This window comes from Melanotaenia boesemani, chromosome 6, assembly GCF_017639745.1.
Source record: "Melanotaenia boesemani isolate fMelBoe1 chromosome 6, fMelBoe1.pri, whole genome shotgun sequence".
Lineage (NCBI taxonomy): Eukaryota > Metazoa > Chordata > Actinopteri > Atheriniformes > Melanotaeniidae > Melanotaenia > Melanotaenia boesemani.
Window position 1 is genome coordinate 27,646,295 of NC_055687.1, and position 22,059 is coordinate 27,668,353.

The 22,059-nt window shown below is 37.9% G+C and overlaps 1 protein-coding gene across 1 annotated transcript; it reads left to right on the forward strand.

The window, feature by feature from the left end:
- Positions 1-18,282: 18,282 nt before the first annotated feature.
- On the forward strand, positions 18,283-21,668 carry LOC121642086 (nuclear receptor coactivator 7-like). The gene is made up of 7 exons (XM_041988575.1): positions 18,283-18,447; positions 19,304-19,502; positions 20,168-20,317; positions 20,459-20,611; positions 20,700-20,795; positions 21,003-21,076; positions 21,247-21,668. Exons 1-7 carry the CDS (start codon positions 18,422-18,424, stop codon positions 21,383-21,385), a joined length of 837 nt encoding a protein of 278 aa, XP_041844509.1. The 5' UTR covers positions 18,283-18,421; the 3' UTR covers positions 21,386-21,668.
- Positions 21,669-22,059: the final 391 nt, after the last annotated feature.

Consider the following 22,059-nt stretch of genomic DNA (forward strand, 5'->3'; position numbering starts at 1 on the left):
TTGTATTTCACCAGCTTAATGACTTTTTAAATGAAAGTGGAAATCTTGATAAATTTCAGTCCGGCTTCCGACCTCATCACAGCACTGAAACAGCTCTGGTCAAAGTGTTAAATGACATTAGGTTGAATACCGATTCTGGTCAAGTATCAGTCCTGGTTCTGTTGGATCTCAGTGCTGCGTTTGATACTGTAGATCACAGAATCCTGTTGCACAGGCTGGAAAACTGGGTTGGACTTTCTGGAGCGGTTCTTAACTGGTTCAGGTCCTATTTAGAAGGCCGGAGTTATTTTGTTACGATCGGCAGCTATGAATCCGAGCGAGTGGCCATGACTTGTGGAGTCCCCCAGGGGTCAGTCCTTGGACCTCTTCTGTTCAACTTGTATATGCTCCCTTTGGGTAAAATATTACAAAACTATAGCATTAATTATCAAAGTTATGCAGATGATACACAACTTTATGTGTCTCTGTCACCAGATGACTGCAGTCCAATAGACTTAATGTGTCAGTGTCTGGAGCAAATAAACACCTGGATGAGGGAGAATTTCCTACAATTAAATGAAGACAAAACTGAGATTATTCTGTTTGGTAGCAAAGAGAAGAGGGTCAGCATTGGCAAACACCTGGAGACTCGGGCTCTTAAAATTACCAACCAAGTTCGTAACCTGGGAGTGTTGATAGACTCAGATCTGACTTTCAGCTGCCACATCAAAGCTGTCACTAAGACAGCTTTTTACCAGCTCAGAAACATCAACAGAATTAAAAGTTTAGTCTCCCAGAAAGACCAAGAGAAACTCATCCATGCATTCATCTCCAGTAGACTGGATTACTGTAATGGTCTTTTAACAGGACTTCCTAAAAAGAGCATTAAACATCTGCAGCTCATCCAGAACGCTGCTGCTAGAGTTTTAACCAGGACTAAGAGATCTGAACACATCACACCAGTTTTAAAATCTTTACACTGGCTTCCAGTCAGTCACAGAATAGATTTTAAAACCCTTCTGATCATTTACAAATCCCAGAATGGTTTAGGCCCAGAATACATCTGTGATATGTTCAGAGAATATAAACCTAGCAGAGCTCTTAGATCCAAAGACTCTGGTCAACTAGTCCAGGCCAGAGTCCAGACTAAACATGGAGAAGCAGCATTTAGCTGTTATGCTGCAAACAAATGGAACAAACTGCCAGTGGAGATTAAACTTTCCCCAAATGTAGACATTTTTAAATCCAGGTTAAAAACTTTTCTTTTCTCATGCGCCTATGCATGAAATCTGCACGGTACCTTTTTTTTTTTTTAACTTATCTTGCTTTTAATCATTTTAATGTAATTTATTATTTTATTGTGATTATGTGTTGATTATGAGTTGATGCCTTTTACTATTCTAAATATCTGTAATGTCTTTGTTTTATGTAAAGCACTTTGAATTGTCCTGTACATGAAATGTGCTATATAAATAAACTGCCTTGCCTTGCCTTGCCTAAAATGACTTGTAATTCATTAAGCATTAATTTTCACCTACAAACTGTATTCAAATTGAAAACTTTTAAACTATTACTAAAGTTTTTTTTTTTATCATTACAGTATTTATTACTGTTAGCGACATAAGTTTATGGAGAATATAAACGTAAAGAAAGTCCTAATTTCATAAACACATGTCTTTCCCGTGTGGCCGGGACGAGGCTTCTGCAGAGCTGGAGGGGAAACGGATCTCTACGGGGAAACTGGCCTCAGACTGACTTCTGCCGAGTCTCACATTGGCAGGCTGAAGGTGTGATCTGTCTAAACACAGAAGGAACCATCTCTGCTGGCATCAGGTGAAGAGACAGAAAACAGGATTAGAATCTCACAGCTTATAGATTGTGGAGAGATAAATATTCACAATATGCACAATAACTTCCATCCATGCACCTTTAGTGTTTCATTATCCAGATTTCTGCCTATAAATTCTCTAACCTTTCATTCTTAGCTTGACTGTTTAGCTTAACCTCTTGCGCCTGCACCCCCCGCTACCGGGAGTTAAGGGGTAAGTAAAACCATTTCTATGACCACCAAACACAGTTAAGACAACAAACAATTAAAAGACCAGGTACACAAAGTCAGAAAAAATATGTAAACATAAATTATGGCTCCCTGTGTCCAACTCACGGTATGAACATGGACAAACAACTCTTCTACTGAAAGCACACATCTCACAGATCCCAAAACTGTAAATTTCATCTTGCTATGACCAAGATTCATCAAACCAGAGTCAAAAGAAGGCCCAATGTATGTTTTTGACTGACAAAGAGAAATGCCAGCTCTTTTTCTTCTTTCATAAGTGCCAAACAGATCACATTTCTTCATCAGATGCTCACATCAGTTTACATCAGATGCACTGCTGCAGCAGGACAAGACACGGAGGAAGAGGCCTCTGCATGTGATTTCTCTGTGTTCAGAGCCAGTGAGCAAGAGTATTACAATAAATTTAACCTGTGCTAGGCCATTGGATGATAGTAACAACAATACCATACATCAAAGTCAATTAATAAATAAATATTAAATTAAAATGTATTTATATTACAATTTTAATAGACCTCTTAATAAAATAACACAGGTATCAGATCAGTCCTCGGTATCGGCAGATACTAAACCCCAGGTATGGGAATTAGAATCAGACAGAAAAAATGGTATCAGACAGAAAGAATAGGCTATAGGTATTGTGACTGGTGGTCACAATACCTATAGCAATATAGATTATTTCCTCATCTCCAGTTCAATTGTTTCTAGAGTCTGCAAATGTGCATATAAGTGCATTCTTATGTCTGACCATTCAGCCAAACTACAACTGATTACAAAGGAAGACTTGTATGGTGTTTAAAGTCACATTAGTTGCAAAATCCCATTTTTTTAAAAGATGTGGGATTTAATATAGATTATTGCTTCCTCTTTAATAAAAATGAAACCTCAACTTCAATCAGATCGGAAGGTTTTAAAGCTTTTATATGAGGTTAAATGATAGGCTGTACAAGACAAGCAAACATTACATGCAAATGTTAGACTTGAAAAGGAAATAAAGGAGCTGGACCTGGAAATTAGAATGAATAACAACATACTTACTCTGGCCTATTATAATCAAGCATAACATTTAACCCTGTTGCAATGACTTGTATTGAGTGTGATTACTCTGACTTACCTGAACAATATCTTACCTGTTCTTGTACTGTTTGTTGTATACTTTCAATTATTCAAAACTTAAACATGTTCTTGTTTAAAAAAAAAGAGAATCTTTGGAAAATAAAAATGTTTCAAGAACTGATTCAAAATAAAGGTTTGGAACAGACTCCAGGTTTTCTGGTAGGTTGTTTCAGGTTTAAAGCTAAATACTGATTCTCCTTGTTTAGTTTTAGCTCTCGGTATGGAGCCCAAACTTGACCCAGATGATCACAGAAGTCTCGTTGGTTATATGGTCAAAGCAGATCAGATGTATACTTAGGACCAGAATCAAACAGTACCTTGTACAGTGGCAGCTAAATTTTAAATAACATATTTGATGCACAGGAAGACAGTGAGAACTGGATTGATATTTTTGGTCTCTGTGAGGACACAAGCAGCTTTCTGGATTAGTTACAGCTGTCTAAGTAAAAAAATCAAAGTCAAACTAAAGACAAATCTAAATCATGTTCAGCCATCAGTCCCCTGATTCTAGATATAGAATAGAATAGAAATACTTTATTAATCCCTTTGGAGAGTCCTCAGGGAAATTTGGGATATATTCTTCAGGTAGTAAAACGCCAATCTGGTTGCTGCTTTAATATGACTGTATAGGCTGTATACCAAAATAATGCAAAGATTGTTGGGCGAGTGGTGGTATAGTGGTTACAGAGGTGGAGATTGAGTCTGGAGAAGTCACTTCTGTGGGTCCTTGAACAAGGCCCTTACCCACCCACCCTCCACAACTGCTCCTTAAGTGCTGTAAACATGGCAGCCCACTGCTCTTAAGTACATCTAGAGATGAATCAAATGCAGAACTGAATTTCCCAACTGGGATTAATAAAGTAAAAAATAAATTATTATAAAAGATCTTTGGCTTGATCCGTTGTTTTTAGCATTGTAGACTGAATCTGGAAACTAATCTTTTGATCTGTGGTTCCAAAGACAATTACTTCAGATTTGTTTTTCTTTGCTTAACTTTGTCCACATCTATGTTAGCCCTGAATCTATTCAGCAGAATGTGCATCCAAACCTTTATTCTATATCTACAACACTCAACCAAAAGAATAAATGAACTTTTACTTTCTCTTATTTCATACCAAAACTGAGTAAAGTATATCTGAACTGAAAACTTCTCTCTTTCTATTTTATTGTCTGTTAACTGAAAGCCATCAGCCTCTGAAACCAGTTGTGTAGCATCATGTTTCATTAGTTTTCTTAGTTCTGAATCAGTCACAGCGTGATGTTATCATGAGTAATAAATCATTATAGAAGAAAAGCTGATTTGTCAGTAGTGAAAGTAAAGTAATCATTTTCACAAAGCTAAATTTTCTCACAGTTATGAAACCCAAACTCATTCTCTAAAAATACTACAGATTTACACACAGACTCACTGAGATTACAGCAACTTTGCAGGGAAGTGACAGGTTGTTTCATAACGGAGCTGCAGGGTCAATCACCAAATTTGGTAATGTGATTACTTGAGCAATCTTGAGGAGCTGTGAAGCTGAGAGTAACAGGGTTTTCGTTCAAAGCAAGATGGGTTTTATATCACAAGAATATGATAACATCTCCTTAGCAGCACTCCCCAGTTCTCACATGAAAAGTTAATGATGTTATTTAAGAGTGTCGGGAAGTACATATTTCATTCTGTTTCCCTAAACCGTACAAACCGTTGCAGGGTTTTACCCATGCTAGCTCACTGTTATATACTTTTTTTTTTTCATTCATTATCTTGACCGCTTATTTCATTACGGATCGTGGGTGAGCTGGAGCCTATTCCAGCATTTTAACAGGTGAGAGGCAGGGTACACCATGGACAGGCCACCAGTCTGTCGCAGGGCCAACACAGATAGACAAACAACCATTTACACGCACACTCTCTCCTAGAGATAATTTAGAATAACCAATTAACCTATCATGCATGTCTTTGGACGGTGGAAGGAAGCTGGAGAACCCGGAGAGAACCCACGCATACACGGGGAGAACATGCAAACTCCACACAGAAGGGCCACCACCCCCCAGGTTCGAACCTCCCCCCAGCCGAGGCTCGAACCGGCGACCTTCTTGCTGTGAGGATGCGGTGCTAACCACCACACCACCGTGCAGCCCCCTGTTATATACTGTCATGGTATATACTGTTATATACTGTCATGATAAAATTGAGCGCTTGAACCAGGGACGGAGCTACAGGGTGGCCAGGACGTGCCTGTGACTCTACAGATGTGCCTCTGGTCCTTTAGGGTCAGTTGTATCAACATTTCCCATATTGACTTGTAATCAGCTGATAGTGGATTGTAAAGATGTGGGAAATAGCAAGTTTTTCTATCTTCTTTGTCAGATATAATGTTCTACTGAATGAGGCAAATCCAGGCTCATGTGTGGTTAACATACCCAATCCACGCAGTTTCAAACTGGGCTCAACCAGGTCAGTCACAGAGGTACCCTGTGGAAACCTCATGAACTAGTGAGGATGATGAAGTCTACATTACACTGGCTTTGTGGCTCTTTATACACATAAAGCATGAATTCCCTATTTTAGTCATATTAAACAACAATTCAACCAGGCTATGGTAACAAGCTGTTATACAATCTGCAACAAAACCACATTTGGTCCAATGCAAAGTGGTTGAAAGGCTACTTCAAACAGAAATGGAATTATCATTAAAAAGACCAAAAAAGCAAGTACAGCATCTACACAGCAAAGAATAAGACAGAAGAAGCACATCCATCCATTCATTTCCTATATCTCTTAGTCAATTTCAGGGTTGCAGGGAAGCTGGAGCCTATTACAGCAATTAGCAGGCGAGAAGCAGAGTATACCCTGGAAAGGTTGCCAGTCCATCGCAGAGCCAAAAGAAGCACAGTGCTATCTGTTTTCTAAAACTCAGTTTTCACTGAACTTCATAAAGTAAAAATCATGGATTATGACCACTGTCTTAACTAGCAGGAGAAGAAAAAAAACCAAGAAGCAAAACAACTCCCATAAGTAGCCTTCATTTCAGGGTGCTCTGTCAGAGACTGTTGTTGATAGACAGAGCAGCAGTGTTATCAGCCACTGAGTTGACTTAATGACTTTGAGAAAAATGTATTGACTTTGTTTCATGACAGAAGCTGGAATATGGAGTTTTGGAGCCGTATTGCGGCTGTCAGTAGTGTCACATTCGAATGTATAATGACAGCAGATGGCTACATCCATTTATTCTACAGTCCATGGTACAACCTTCTAGTAGTAATATGTTTTTATCCATTTACAATGCTTTGTGCAGTTTAAAGAGGTCCATTGCTGCCTACATTTGTTTGATTTGTCTTGGAAGTAATATAAAGAAGGGAGAGTGATTTAATGTGCATGTATAATTCATCCATCAAGTATAGTAGAAAGCAGCTAAATAGGAATGAATACACAACTGTCTCTGTGCACACTCACAAGTATAAGTTAATTTGGCTGTAGTTTGTTGATATTAGAACCTGATTAAAGATAAATTTTAGGAAATGGATGGAGAACCATTCATCACATTTGAGCATCCTGTTATTTTAGTTAAATTCAAATTAATTAAAAACAAGAAACAGACCCCATGCAGTTATTAAAAAGTGGGTTTCTTTCTCATAAAAACTTTTAAAAAATATAATTCATGTACGGTATGTTCCATATTCACATATTTCTAATGTGTTATTTATCACGTAGGAGATTTGTGGGGGGGTAGAAAAGTGCAATCAACCACATTGAATCCATTCACATCCAGCCTCCTCATTAGTTATGAAAACTAGGTGAGCACTAGACTTTCATGGGTGAAGTGTTAGAGGTCACATTAAAAAGGTCAACAGAGATGGAAAATCTGCAAAGAAGCCACATTTGACTGGTTCCATACCCCAGATTTAGACCACAAAGCAGGCCCACTTGGAAATTTCACTGTAACCTGTAAAATGAAGAGGAGTTTACTTTTATCATTTAGACTAACTTCAAACTGGTGCCCACTGCAGCAAAACAACAGATAGTAAATAAATAAATAAAATAATAAATAAATAAATAAAACTACAAACAAATGGAAAACCTATTGTTGATTGTAGATTGTTCTACAATGATGTTCAGAAGCACAGCAGGGACATCTATTGGTGAGAAGTATAAATGAAATAGAGCTGTCTGACACTAAGCAATGTTTACAAGTGTGTCAGTAGAGTGTTAAGGCTTTGAAATAAGTACTCCAAATCAATAAGTCTTTTAAGCAAAACTTTGCAATTCGCTGCTGCAGGACTAATAAAAGTTTTCTTATTCTTATTATCTAAATCATCAGGAGACCATCTAGCATTTAATATTTTCATAATACATTTTCAATCTGAACCCATGTACCTGTATGAACCTGTATTAAACTTATGTTGGCTTTAACAACAACCCTGTTAGTGTCAGCTTCACACTTACTCAGGATTGTTCAAGTAATCACATTACCAAACTTGTTCATATACCCATAATGTGCAGCTTATGAAACAACCCCTCACTTCCCTGGAAAGTTGCTGTAATCTCAGTGAGTCTGTGTGTAAATCTGCACTATTATTAGACTGTGAGGGTGGGTTTCATAACTGTGAGAATTTTGTTCACAGTAAGTAATATGACACATTGACACTGATTAAGAACCAAAGGAGCATTCAGTCCGCTAGACTCGGTCTGATTGGGGACTCAGTTCTGCTGGGAGGTGCAATATTCTCTTGAATTGATACTGTATTCATGGTGCAGTTCTCAAACGAATCGGACCTTTTAAATAATGTGTTTCACTCTCTGTCAGAGGTGGCGCTGCACCAAGAATTACTGAAGGAGAAAATGAGACACACAACAAAAGTCCTGCTGTCCTGCAGGTTTTGGATGTTTCCTGCTGCAGTTTACCTCAATCAGATTGGTGGGTGAACATGCTTAGGCAGAACTTGACAACAAATTGTTGAGGAGAGCATTTTAATTTGAATCAGGTGTGTTGGATCAGGGAGACATCTAAAACCTGCAGGACTGCAGCCCTCAAGGATCAGAGCTGGGCACCCCTGATCTATAGGGTAATGCAGAACTTCGGTTTCTAGCACATAACAGCTAAATATGGAGCTGCATCAGATCTTAGCGGTTTTGTGCTGTTCAGATTTCTATCAGAACTTTTACAGATTTCTTCCACGACTGACTTTGAGCTATTTTTTCATCCAGAGCGCTTAGGTTTTTGTTGTGTTTACCTACAATGCTGTGCGCTGAAACGACAATGCATTTTGTTTTGTAGTCCACTTTCTGTATTTGGTCCGCTTGAAACAGGTCGAGAACACAGTTTGTAGATGAGCAGAGTACACTTCTGTAATTTGAATCAGAATTTCTTTTTTGCATTCACAATACCCCAAACGTTAAGGACTTTCCAAGTCTTTGATTCAAATAAAAAAGGCTGGTGTGAATGGGCCCTAAGAAAACTTTTCTGACATGATGTACACAACTGATTTCAGAGGCTGATGGCAGTTAACAGCCACTGACCACCTTTAACTTGAAACAGTAGGAGAAAGTTGCTCCTAAAACTACTTCAAAGCCAAATCTGCCAGTGGTTCCACTCTCATTATGTTTCATGAAAAAGAACCTGAGAAGTTTCAGTTAAGATTGGATTCATTTGTTTCTGGTATTAAAAAAATGATAAAATAGAAGTAGAAATGTAATAAAATTAGTCGAGAACAACTTCAGTTCTGAGGTCAACTGGGTTTCTTTGCTAAAACTGGAACAACTAACAGAACTTTTGATTAAACCTTTCAACACTAACAAGAAAGAAAAAATAAATGTCTCTTTATTCAGGTGTTTGAACGTTACAGAATCTGCAGTGGATGTAGAATAAAGGTTTGGATGAGTATTCTACATCCACTGCAGGATGTGACAAATGTTCAAACACCCAAATAAAGCTAAATGCTGCAACGTGTGAAAAGTTCAGCACAGATCAGTAGTAATGCGACTACACCTCTGAGTAATATAACCTACCATTATATAATTTATGTGGAACTATTATGTTAGAAATGCCAGGAAAAATCTGAAAAGACAGACATCATCATGTGGTAGAGAAAAAACTCATTGAAGGTGAGGACTGACTGGACTGAAACCATGACAGTATCGATGTGAAAAACATGAGTCACAGGGAGCTGGGGTGGCACCATTTTGTAAACACTGACTTTTGACTGCAACTGTGTGAAAAACATTGTTGTAAGAGTGAAATTTGTTTGGCGCAGAAAAATGTGTGGGTGGCTACATAATGAGAAAAAAAAAACTCTTCAAGTCTATACCCCTAAAAACCATCACTGTAGTCTACACACAGGGGTCTTGGAGATTCATTTCCAACCACTGTTCAGCTATGAGTCATTATTGTAAAACATATCTGAATCTAGTCTTTGTTTGTAGAAAGTGACATTATTTCACAGCTTGACACATCAACTGTTTCCTTTGGTGGGCTCACACACATTCCCACAGAGAAACCTTTTGTAGAATTGTACTGATTATTGACTTATCTGGTCTTCTGTTGCACCGACTGAGCTTTACATGTGTGTCAGTTTAAATTTAAGTAGCATTGTCCTTCACATCTAGTTTAATGGCAGTACCATAAAAAAAAGCTGCACGGTGACAGAAATTAACATCGCTGGCCCTAGACCCCCCCGTCTGGTAAAGTTCAGTGTGGTCTAAAGTGCAACAGTAGTTCAGGTTGCTGAGAGTCAGGTTTATTTTGGTAGGCCACCAGATTCTGTTATTCTGATATTTTGACAAAAGGTTAAATATTGAAACTAGCAGGCATTGTGTACTCGATGGAAGTCACTGTTCTCACGTAGGAACCAACATGTCAATCTTTGTCATGATTCTGGCTTTATTGCTTAGTTTACTTAAATGTTTAACATTTGAGTCTTGTTTGGTTTATGTGTTTTAATATTTAAGTCCTTAGTGGTTTCTTGTTATTACGGTCATGCGTCTTTTGGTTTCTGCTCATTAGTTCAACTGGTCAGATTTGTTCATTCACCTCACTTGTGTCTCGTTAGTTCCTTAGTGTATTAAAGCCATTGGCTTCAGTTCCTCTCTCGCCGGTTCATTGTTTGTTTCCTGCTTTAGTTTAGTTAGGCCATGTCCATGTTTTTGTGTTATGTAGTTTAAGTTTAACTTTATTAAACCTGCTACCTGCACCTGTCTGCCCTGCGCCTCATAAGCCTGTACTTGGGTCCTCACATCCACGGTTTTCCTGACCTGACAGAATGAATGGGCCACACAGGGACCCAGTGGGCCACCCTTATATCACTTCAGTGGAACTGTTGAGCTGGCTGGACTGGCGTGCCACCCTGACAGACGACTCTCCTGAGTAGTAGCCATTCTGGGGGTCCTGACTGGGAATCTGGACACCTCCATGGTCCATGTCGCCAGTATTGCTACCAGCTCCAAAGTCCACGTCCCCAATGTAGCCACCAGCTTGAGTCCATGTTCCAGAGGGGGTCCCGGGATGGGACACTGTTCTTCCGCTTCTGGTTCCCGTTTCCGAGGGGGTCTATGGTCGGGACGCTCGTCTCCTAGGGTTCCTGCCTACGAGGATGTCACACCTTAACCCTCGTGAGCTACTGTCCTGCAGGTTTTGGATTCTACCTCTACATCACCACCAAATAAAGTAGGAGCATATTACAAACAGTGAAGAGATCTGTGAGGCTGAACTGATGACCTGAAACAAAGACTAAAATGTCACATTTGTATCGAATTTCTTTAAGTACTGAATGAGGTAAACTCTAACAAGTGATTTTGGTTCTAATGTTTTTTTAGGGACAGAGCATAGACCATAGAACAATAGAACACTACTAAATATGCTTCTAAATTAGCCAAAGAGCTCATTTTCATTGGTTGTCTCTGATCATATCTTACAAAGGCTCCCTGGAATACAAAGTCTTTGTAACATGTAACATGTAGCATGTAACATGTTGAGTTTGGTTTAATTAGCAGTTGGTTATTTTTAGTAATAAAAGTGAGCAGCTGCTGATGGAGACGTCTGCAGAAAGGCCTGCTGTTGATTTATTTGAGGTTTATTTAATCTGTTTCTGAATTTCATGACAAACAATCTGTGTTGAAGTTAAATCGATCCAGATCAAAGTGGATGGCAGACTGATAAGCTGGTACGTGGTGAGCTCAGGTTATTGTGGTTCACTTAAAAAATTCTGAAATCCTGAGGATAATTACTAACATGAGCAGATGATTTGTCCTGGAGGCTTTATACAGAGAACATGTCAGATTGTACAGAAATTTTATTTTGATCTCTTTGAATTGTGAAAAATTTTGATAAGTTTCAGCTGAATTAAATAAACGGAAATACACCTTAACAGATGCAGGAATAAAAATGACGCACATAAGAAATTCCCTTTTTATCTTTCACCCATGTTAATTTCCTTTGTAGCAGGGCCCAAGCTGCAGAGGAAACCACATTCTGGTTTCTTCTTCTCTCACAGGTTTACCCGTAGACTTTTTTCTACCTCTGTGCTCAGCAATGTGAGCCGTTCAACATGTGGGCCAATATAAACTCATTCTCTCAGAGACATCACTGATTAACACTGACTGAGCTGTTACACTGTCATGACATCTAAATTAGTCTTTTACCACATGTTGCTTAACTCATTACATCAACGTGTCACTAATTTTTTTTAGGTTGAGTGATTCGGTCTGTTAAAAGCGCTGTGTAAGCAGTCTACCTTCAGGTAGTAAATGTAGGGTGAATTTGTGCAACAGGGCGAAATACAAGAAGAAAACCGTAAGAGATTCCATAAAAGATGTAATTTGGGTTAACAGTCCTCAGGTATAGAATGTACTAGATGCTACAGCTTTACTTGCATTACCTTTGTAGTCTCTGGTCCTTATTGTGGCCTTTTATAGAAACAGCCAGATTAGCAGTCCCTGATCCAGCAAAAACCAGTTGTTGGACTCTGAGATTTGCTGCAGCCGTTGCATTAACCTGCTTTTGCACAAATGTCCGAACAAAGCAGAGGGAAAAATGCTTCGACTAAGCACAAACAAAACGGAAAGAGGCTTGGGCTGAGCAAAGTGGAACAAACAATGAAAATACTAATCTGAACATCATTTTTTATCCTCAAATACTCAAGTTAAAATTCTCAGTCCCGAGGAGGGCTTGAAAACCTCTCTGGATTAATTAAGTCTTAGAAGACGACAGATTTACTTGGAATTCAACAGTTTTTTGTGGTATAATCACACATAAAGAAGGAAGAATATGTCAGCGGAAAAGTGATGAATAAAACCTGTATTAAAATTATTTTAAACAGCATCAAACAGCAGGACTTCCACACTGATAACCTTTCACCTGTAACCTTTGTGTGAACTGGAGACAGGCTTTCTAAACTGATTGACAAATGTTCAGTTGTGTTGCATTTTTGCACAGATATGTGTGCTGTTGACTTGCATCTGTGTACAAAGTTTTAATTGAAACATTCAAAGTTATATATGGAAAGAAATAAGCAAAAAGCTTCCTGTAACTCACACACACAGACTCACAATGTGTGGGAAGAGAAGATCTCATACTTAGTCCAGAATAAACATGGAGAAGCAGCATTTAGCTGTTTTGCTGCAAACAAGTGGAACAAACTGCCAGTGGAGATTAAACTTTCACCAAATGTAGACATTTTTAAATCCAGGTTAAAAACATTTCTTTTCTCATGCACCTATGCATGAAATCTGCATGTTACCTTATTTTTTTAACTTATCTTGCTTTTAATCATTTTAATGTAATTTATTATTTTATTGTGATTATGTGTTGATGCCTTTTACTATTTCTAAGTATCTGTAATGTCTTTGTTTTATGTAAAGCACTTTGAATTGTCCTGTACATGAAATGTGTTATACAAATAAACTGCCTTGCCTTGCCTTGCCTAGTGTGCACATGCGAACACTTTGAAAGTTTCAGCAACAGCTCCTGATGGACCTTTAGATTGCTGAAAATCAATGTCCCAGCTGGATGTAATGTATGTTTGAGGCAAAATGCTCAATAGGTTTATTCTAACTTTGAACACGTCATATTTGAACCTGATCGGTTTCACCTGTGGTCTAACTATGCTAAAGGTGAAATGAATTTATGTACCTCAAAGAAGAGTTTAATATTTTAGGAATCGATTTTCACTAAAATGTGTGAAAGAAGAAATTATAATTATTCTAAGTGTCCTGTTGAAATTAAAACACCAAACCTGCATTATAATCAATTGGTTTGGGGTCACAGGTTACTCTTCTATCTATAGATCATTATTTCAGCGGCTTTAGCAATTCAGGGTGGATCTGTACTCTAAACAAACAATATGATGACATATGATGTATCTTTTGTTTCCTACAGGTGTGTAACAGTAATCACATGTAATGTATCTGCTTTCACAAAAACATCTGAAAGTATTTAATTGTGCTTTTTTTCATGCTTGTGAACTGCTACCAGCTATTGAACATCTGGACTGCAGGAACACGAATCATGCATGTCAGACTTCATGCACTCTAAGCAGACATTTGGAAATCCATCTCACTTGCATTATTAGTTCTCAGAAAAAGTATTAGGACTTTAAATTCAGGACACAGGCCTTCTCACTGTTTTTAAGCATTGTTGTGATGCAGAACTCTTTGTTGTTGCTAAGCTGCAAGTAGCACTGTAGAACCATAAAAGTTCAAGCACCATGCATCACAGCTGGGCTGAAGTTTGTGTGACAGGAAGTGGCTCTCATAAATCCTAAAAGGTAGGCTGATGCATTTTGACACTAAAAGCTGCGAGTTTACAATGCTACTCTGCTGAGCTCAAAAGATGTATATAAGTTTATATCTTATTTAACACTGGAGTTCCCAGAGCTACAAAAACTTTCATCAGGCTAATGCCCCTCCCCCCGAGTTTTATTTCACACCTCAGCAACTAGTGTCCTTATGTAAATGCCCTATTAGCACTTTTCTGAAAAAAGCACCCCCATCAGTTCCAACTTTCAGCTGCAGGTCTCTGTTGACAGTTCTTACTGAGTGCATAAAAGTAAATTATATTTGTTATAAAGTAAAATCTTGTACACCATCAGTGTTTTCAGATATCTGATACTGGATGATTTGACACAGCAGCTGAGCCGCCAGCAAAGAGATCTGCTGATGCAACAGAGACAGACGACAGTTAGCTAGCTTCTACTGATCTGTAAAGTCAAATAAAATCATTTCAATGGAGTAAAAACTCCAATGAGTTCTACACTGTTGTGAAGTCTAGAAGTGGGCGGGTGCCATGTGGAAAAAAAAAAAAGACTCACAACACTAACAGAAAAAGAGACTAATGCTTACAAATTGTTTAACAATCTTTATTTTGTTTTTGTAGCTGAAATAGGTAGAAACGATCATATGTTCTCAATTCTGTACATGCTAAACATAAAAACTTGTTTTAAAGAAAATTCCCATAGTTTTAGTAAAAGTCTTGGACCAGCCAGGCTCAGAAACTAATTAGAAACTAAACTCAGACTTTGTTCTGGAATATGACTCTGAGACCTGGCATCTGTTTAAAAAAATCTCTTCCGCTCTACTGGCATGCATGCTTTCTTTGGAATCTCATGTTTACTGCAAACATGATAGTAAGAGGATGTATGCTAGTACATTTGCAAATTAAAATGTATCCTGCATTCTTCCTGCAGCCATAATACAGGCCACACGGTGCTCAAGGGAGACAAAGAAATCCAGACATTTACTTTTCTGGCCCAAAATAAACAGCGTGGATGAGTTACAAAAAGACAATGTTTTTATTTATGATCATCAGGTGTGCATAGATGAGGGCTTGCACGTCTGCTTGTGTTTGGATGCATCTACATCTATGTATCTTTAACAAGTGTGCATAAGTGTATGTAATTGTGCTTATCTATTGATCTGGTCTGTGTGACGGAATAGGCACTGTCTCAAATTGATTTTCTCCGTCCTATTTCCCTTGAGTAAGGACATTGAGGCTGATTGTTGACCCCTTATTGTTATCTCCTGGCCTGATATATCAAATCAAATCAAACTTTATTTACAAAGCACTTGTCATACAAAAGCAGTGCAAAGTGCTTTACATAGTAAAAACCATTTTTGCCAATTAAAAATCACAAACCTTTACACACATCAGTGTTCAAGAACACATCTGATTATACTCTTTTTTTTCACACACATCATCACAACCACACAGACCACATATACAACCCCTCATCTGTTTAATAAAAATCTGTACTGAAAGCTGCACTTAGATCCAGTGGCATCAGGTCTAAGCTTCTGTGAGTCCATGTTACATTTGAGATCATTAACAGTCTCTGTACTGTAGTTTGTCCTCAAACCAGATTGCTGTTTTTAAAAAATTCCTTAAAAACAGTTTTCATTGGATAAAAACAACTTTTTCTATAATCTTTTTTAAAAACGGAAAGTTGGATACAGGTCAGTAGTTATCAAGACTGTTTGGATCTAAATGACTCTTCTTCAGAAGAGGAAGTAATTTCCCGTGTTTAAAGGCTTAACCTCAGAGCAACTCTAAAATGTTTTTAAAAGAGATGAGGGAATCAGATCTAAAAGGCAGGTTTTAGTTTTATTTGGATGAAAATTCGACCTAGCATCAACCAAGACAGTCCTGTACTCATGTGTAACTAACATCCTGTTTACCTCTTATTACTAACACTGTGTTTAATGTTTATTGTAACTATTGTAAATATGAGATGTTTGTCAATGTTTGTTCAATGTGCCTGCCTTAGGACAACAGATGCAATTTAGCTTTTGTGGCTAATTCTGGCATATTTACTGTGAAGCTTTTGCTCATATGTTGATTAATATGCACTGTCCTAAAAAAAAAATAAATAAATAAATAAATAAATAAATAAAGACAAAACTCTTCAGCGCTTCCTCGAGAATAAACAAATGCAACAGAAATGTTAAAATAATTTCTGTTGAGCTAAAAGTCTAATTGCACCAATTTTACTCCTGCAGCATCTGATGTTGTCATGGAGGACTTATTAAAATCTGTGTTCATTAAAAAATCTGTTCTTTAAAAAGGAATCTCTAAGTTAATGGTTAATTTTGTTTTTCTCCATTTTCCCTTGCTCTCCTGCAATTTCTTTTTATTTCTTTGATTCTCTCATTTCTTCATGGTGGTATAGTTTGAACTTAAACTGATTTTGTTTTAAGTAGAGCTGCAGAATTGATGGCTAACTTCAGTTTGCTGTTAAAATGATCTACAATAAAATCACATAATGCGGGTAAAAACTGAGCAGGGGTATGGCTTAAAATGTCAATGAAATTTGCAGCCACCTCAGACGTTAGATATTGTCTCTTTACAGTTCTCACAGGGGCCTCCTGCTGGGTAAAAGTGGTGATATGAAAAAATACACACAGGAAGATATTAAAAATATTTAATAAATACACTTATAGGGTTATTGTGCACTGGTGTCATTACTTTTATACAGTCCTGGTACTGTGGCTCCAACACTTTATCTTAACTTTTCTCTTTTTCATTAATTCATTTAAAACAGCTCAAAATTATTACCTACAGGAGGAGAGAAGACTATAGAAAGATCTTGACATAAACATGAAGCTATTTGGGAAAAACAACCTCAAAGCATGTCTCCCAGATAGGATTACTGATTCAACAGATCAATGTGTTCAGATAATTTGGATCTATTGTCATTCTAAATCTGTTTATTTGTCCGTACTCTGTAATCCTAACGAGCTCAGACAGAAAAAATCAGACAACATTGTGATTATGTTTGAGCATTAGTGAGGTGATAATTGTCAACACTAGAAACTGATCAAGTCTGAATGGTTAGTATAGAACACTTGTATAAGGGTTTAGTGCTCTGATTAAATCTTTATATTGACTGCAGTAAAATACTGATAGGGCAGAAGCTCTTCAGACGAAGGTCTGACATGATGCAGGCAGGTAGACCACAGAGCTTGTCTTCATTGTGTGTTCTCAGGCTGTCAGTGTAGAAAATCATAAATTGTTCATTTGCTACAGGATCATTAAACTATGCAATCTCCAAATGCAACAACAGCATCAGCCCAAGGCTTTGCACAATTTGTGCATATATGCATGTAAGAAAGGATCTGGGAATTATGTACAATATAAATTTCTTTTTTTTTTAAACCTGTCTTGTCCAGCATCATAGCAAGCAGAATGATAGTCTGGTTGCTGAATTGTGCCAAACAAATTTGCTTTGCCAAGGGGAGGCTTATGGGTATAAGGCTCCTCTTGATAATCTGATTCATTTTTTTATTTATTTACTTTGAATCATGGAATCTATGTAATCTTGCTGGACCTGACCAGAGGGCACAGAAAAAGAAGGAGGACAGCAAAAAGAAGCAAAAGAGAAAGAAGAAAGGAGACAAAAACACCACAGACAAAAGGCAACGACCCTATTACAATATTACTTTCTGGCTGAGTGCAGGTAACATACATACATTACTAGTAACAGGTATGTATCTTCAAACTTTGACGGGTAGTGTATGTATGATCAGCAAAAGTATGTTTTCAGTATAAAAACTAAGCACAATAATTAATAAGAAAGTTCTGTCTTATTGTCATATTTCTATGTTTTACTCAAATGTTCCAAATTCACTTTTACATCCATGCGCTCTATAATAACAATAATAAGAATAAAAATAGTTTGATGATTTTATTTACTGAATCTAGATTTTCTTAGATTTTACCTATAAGGTGGAATAGTGTGACTGTGAGTGGAGAAGTACAACATTGCTGCTGGGTTGCAAAATCCAATGCTCTTGAGTTAATCCTTTTAAATGAAAACCTCATTACTCTTCAATACTGAGATAATGAGACCTAGAAATCCTAGGAGACAAAAAGGCACATAAAAAGACAATCATCCAGGCTGACATACATCCAGGTCTTTATCTTTCTGTCAAGTCACCTTTTTCTGTCACTGAGCCTTACTCCGACACAGTAAATGCCTGAACTCCAGTTAAACCTAAAGACAGGGACCCAGAGCATGTCAAGTTAATATGTGACCAGTTTTGGCTTTCAAGCACCGTTGTGAAATCATTGCGAGGATACGTGCAGGACCGTGTGGAGCTGTCAACTGGGAAAGAAGGGGTTAATGGCCAAAGGAGCTTATCTCAGCAATTGATCCGCTTCTATAAAAAAGCAGGGATGGCAGACTCGGAGTGGAAACTTTTCTGTAGCACTGATCCTTCAAACTATCAACTGTCTTTTTTGTTCATATAGTTCACCATCAAGTCTTCAGTTCGTCATGGGAGTTGCCTACAGTGTTGGAGAGTAAGTAAAACAAATCTCTGAGGCGTCTGTGAACATTGCGATGCTGGGTGCTGAACATTGTGGTTTTCTCTGAAGTTTTTTCAGCATTGGAGCATTTTGATTTGCATTTTTAACTTAATTTAAGAAAGAAAACAATGTGAGCTTACAAGACATTTTACTGCTAACAATGCAAGACTCTAAACTTCAGTTTCACTCACAGTTGTATGTGTGCAAAACAGACATACTGCAAAGTAATGTGGAATAATTTAATGTTTAAGTGTTAGCTGCTGTCACTGAGACATCTGTGCAAAAGATGGAGAAGATAGTTATAGAACTGCACAGCAGCTTTGGAGGCCAAGGAGTTTGAATATGTGTGGATGTGACAGAAAAAAGTAAGCAAAAGGGAAGGATGAAGTGAGGCTTGTTTTTAACAATCATTAAAATGTTGTTTTCTTGTAGAAAACACTTAAGTCTCACACTTCAACATGAAATCCACCAAAGCGGAGTTTGTAATTCTCACTTCTATTTAAGGATCTCTCACATTTTAGCTCTTCATGCCCAGACATATCTCAACATGTGGGAAAAGTAATTTGTTCAACTGCAATTAGTTATCACTCACATGGGAAATAAAGAGAAGATCCATTATGTGGTTTTCAATGACATCAGTTAACTTATTGTATTTGTTGATACCATTTTCTTCTGGCATCTTTGAACATATGTAACTTCAAAGGTGCCATTAGATACTGGTTTTAACATAACACGTGTCAAAATATTATAGACTTATGTAATTACAGCCCACATAAATGAACACCTAAGCTGCAGCGATTCAAGTATAATATGATGGGTTTTTGTTTTTTCTTTGTCTCTTTGCCTACAGGGCTGAACACCTCTTCACCCTCTTTGTGGAATGGTCACCAGAAATCAACACTAAAGTCAAAGAGACACGTAGCCAGCCTCGCTACCTCGTCAGAGAGAAACATCAGAAAAGATATCTGATAGTGGACAAAGGTGTCGCTCTGATCAACAAGCTGCTCAGCAAACCAGTCAGAAAGACTAAAACTGATGAAAACTTGGAGGTTAGTCTTCCACAAACACAACTGTATAAAATGATATCCAACAAAACCCTGCATGTTTTATGGGCTCCAGCCAGTAATCTCTCTTCTGTTTAAAATGATGATTAGTTACATGAAATCACTTAATAGCATCATCAGTGAAGAAATAGCCCACCCTGCTCATTACAGCAACCTAAGAGGCAGAGCCAGTTATGTGTGAACTTAAAGGAAATCCAACTGACTATGTATGGATGTCCTTTCTTTGTTCTCCTCTGTATACCAGAGCCAATTTCAGTTTCCAGTGAAGAAAGGAAAGAAATTATCATTATCTGAACTAAACAATCCACCTACATCAGCTTGAGTTTTCAAACAATGATGGTGGAAATAAGCTCATATTATGAGGGCCGCTGCCTTTGGAAGGCACAAGCAGACATGTGGTGCAGCAGAGTGCAAAACTTGACAGAGAAGTCTAATGCAAGAAGATAATAGGGTTTCATATTTGCTGCAGCTGTACAGCTATCAATGTCCTTATGACTTTTGGTTTAGCTGTGTTAAACTAGGTGAATGTACCTATTTGAGGATCCTGTAAATCCACCAGAGTCTAATGCAGAGGAACATTTTGAGCAAAGTAATTTAAGGGAAAAAAAGGAAAATCAGGAACAAATCTTGTGTCTTGTGAATTGTTCCAGATTGTCACAGTGAAGGGCTCCAAGCGTCGCCTTAGTCTGTGCAGCTCAGTGGAGTCTGAACCAGAGGAGCAGGAGTACCAGGAGGTCAATGATGTTCTCCCTGTCCTGAGCAGCCAGAGCCAGCTGTTAGATGATCACCACCTACAGAGAGTAAGTCATGCAGCATTTCTGATACATCCACATGGACAAGTTTCCACAAAAATACATCCATCAACATCTGTTCTGTCTCGAATGTTTATTATCAAATGATCTTTAAGGACATTACTTAATCAGCAGTTTCTTTTTTAACAGCTTGCTGGTCACATGCCAGCAAGGACCCAGGGCTATCCGTGGCATCTGGTCTACAGCACAGCCATCCATGGGAGCAGCTTGAAGACACTCTACAGGAATATGTCTGGTCTGGACAGTCCTGTGCTGCTGGTCATCAAAGACATGCACAAAAAGGTTTGCAGCTTGATCTTAAACCTTTTTAGAACAATAAGAAAAGCAAACTGATGCCTTCGTTTACTAACTGCTTTCTGGGTATTTTCAGGTGTTTGGAGCTTTTTCATCTGATCCATTCAGAGTCAGTAAATACTGCTACGGCACTGGAGAGACCTTCCTCTTCAGCTTCAACCCCGACCTCCAGGTAAGAGTGGATTCATTCATTCTTTTCACCCACACTTTGTTAATTAGACTGCATCAATCAGCAAGTCTGAAAACAGATGTGATTTTACTGAAAGAATGCTTAATGTTTTCAAGAGAGATAAACAAAACCTAATTATAATCCTTGTCACATAAAAATGTGTATTATTAAACATCAGTTTCTCACGTAATGTTTTTGTCCTTTCTGCAGCTTTACAGGTGGAGTGGGGACAACTCCTACTTTGTGAGCGGCAACCTACAGTCTCTGGAGTTTGGTGGAGGAGGGTAAGTTGTGTTTCGTTTTTATTTCATTTAAAAACACAGACAAAAGAAAAAAGTGAATATAACCTGTTTATTATGAAGTAATAAAAAGCAAAGCATAAATCATTGAGAGTAGATCATGAACAACTTTTAGAAATGTTTGTTTCTGACTTGCTTTTTCTTCTTGTTTGTAGGGACGGCTTTGGCCTGTGGCTGGATGCTGATTTGTATCATGGTGCAAGCTTTTCCTGCCCTACCTTTCACAACGCACCTCTTTCTACACATGAAGATTTTATCGTGCACGACGTTGAAGTCTGGACTGTGCAGAAATGACTGAAAATGCTTGAAAAAAGCAAAAATAAAACAAAGCTTTCATGAATGGATTTACAAGCTTTCAAGACTTCATGGAAGATATGTGGTTCAGCCACTGCTTTTCCCTGAGACAGCAGTCACCATCATCTGTACAGCGGGGTCAGATTAGCCCACGCTCAGTATGAAGTCTACTGGACTGGCTCTCAGACCAGGTCTTTCTACTTGGTTTAACTTAATCTGTAAAGGACGAGTAGAGACTTGAAAACCTGGATCCAGGTTCCTGCTGAGTTGAAATACCACCTGTTCATCAGCAGAACAACCAGGCATATTTGGTTGAAAGAAAACTGTTTTTCTGTGCTCATAGCATTGTGTTTCAGTGTCATCATGTTCTCAGGTTTGTTTTATTCTCTTTTTGGTAAAGAAACTGGAACATGATAGGAGCCAAATCAGCCTATGTGAGCTTCTATAAGAGGTTTGGTTTGGATGCTCACTTCATGAGAGAAGTACAGCAAAAAATGAAGACAAGTTTGTTTGTTTGAATGGAATATTTTGAGGAAAAATTTTTAAATTATAATTCTAAATATATGTATATTTTTTATCCTTAAATTATTTAAATATGTTAATGTTTTTATAAAGAATGGGAATAAAACTGAAAAGCACATTTCTTTTAATGCGTTGTTGTTGAGAGTAGATCT

Excerpts from the sequence above, each read along its gene's own strand:
- LOC121642086 (XM_041988575.1), top strand. The coding sequence starts at position 18,422 with ATGGGAGTTGCCTACAGTGTTGGAGA. Across the intron at positions 18,448-19,303 it reads GTTGCCTACAGTGTTGGAGA|GGCTGAACACCTCTTCACCC; the intron begins GTAAGTAAAACA and ends CTTTGCCTACAG. Across the intron at positions 21,077-21,246 it reads CTGGAGTTTGGTGGAGGAGG|GGACGGCTTTGGCCTGTGGC; the intron begins GTAAGTTGTGTT and ends TCTTGTTTGTAG.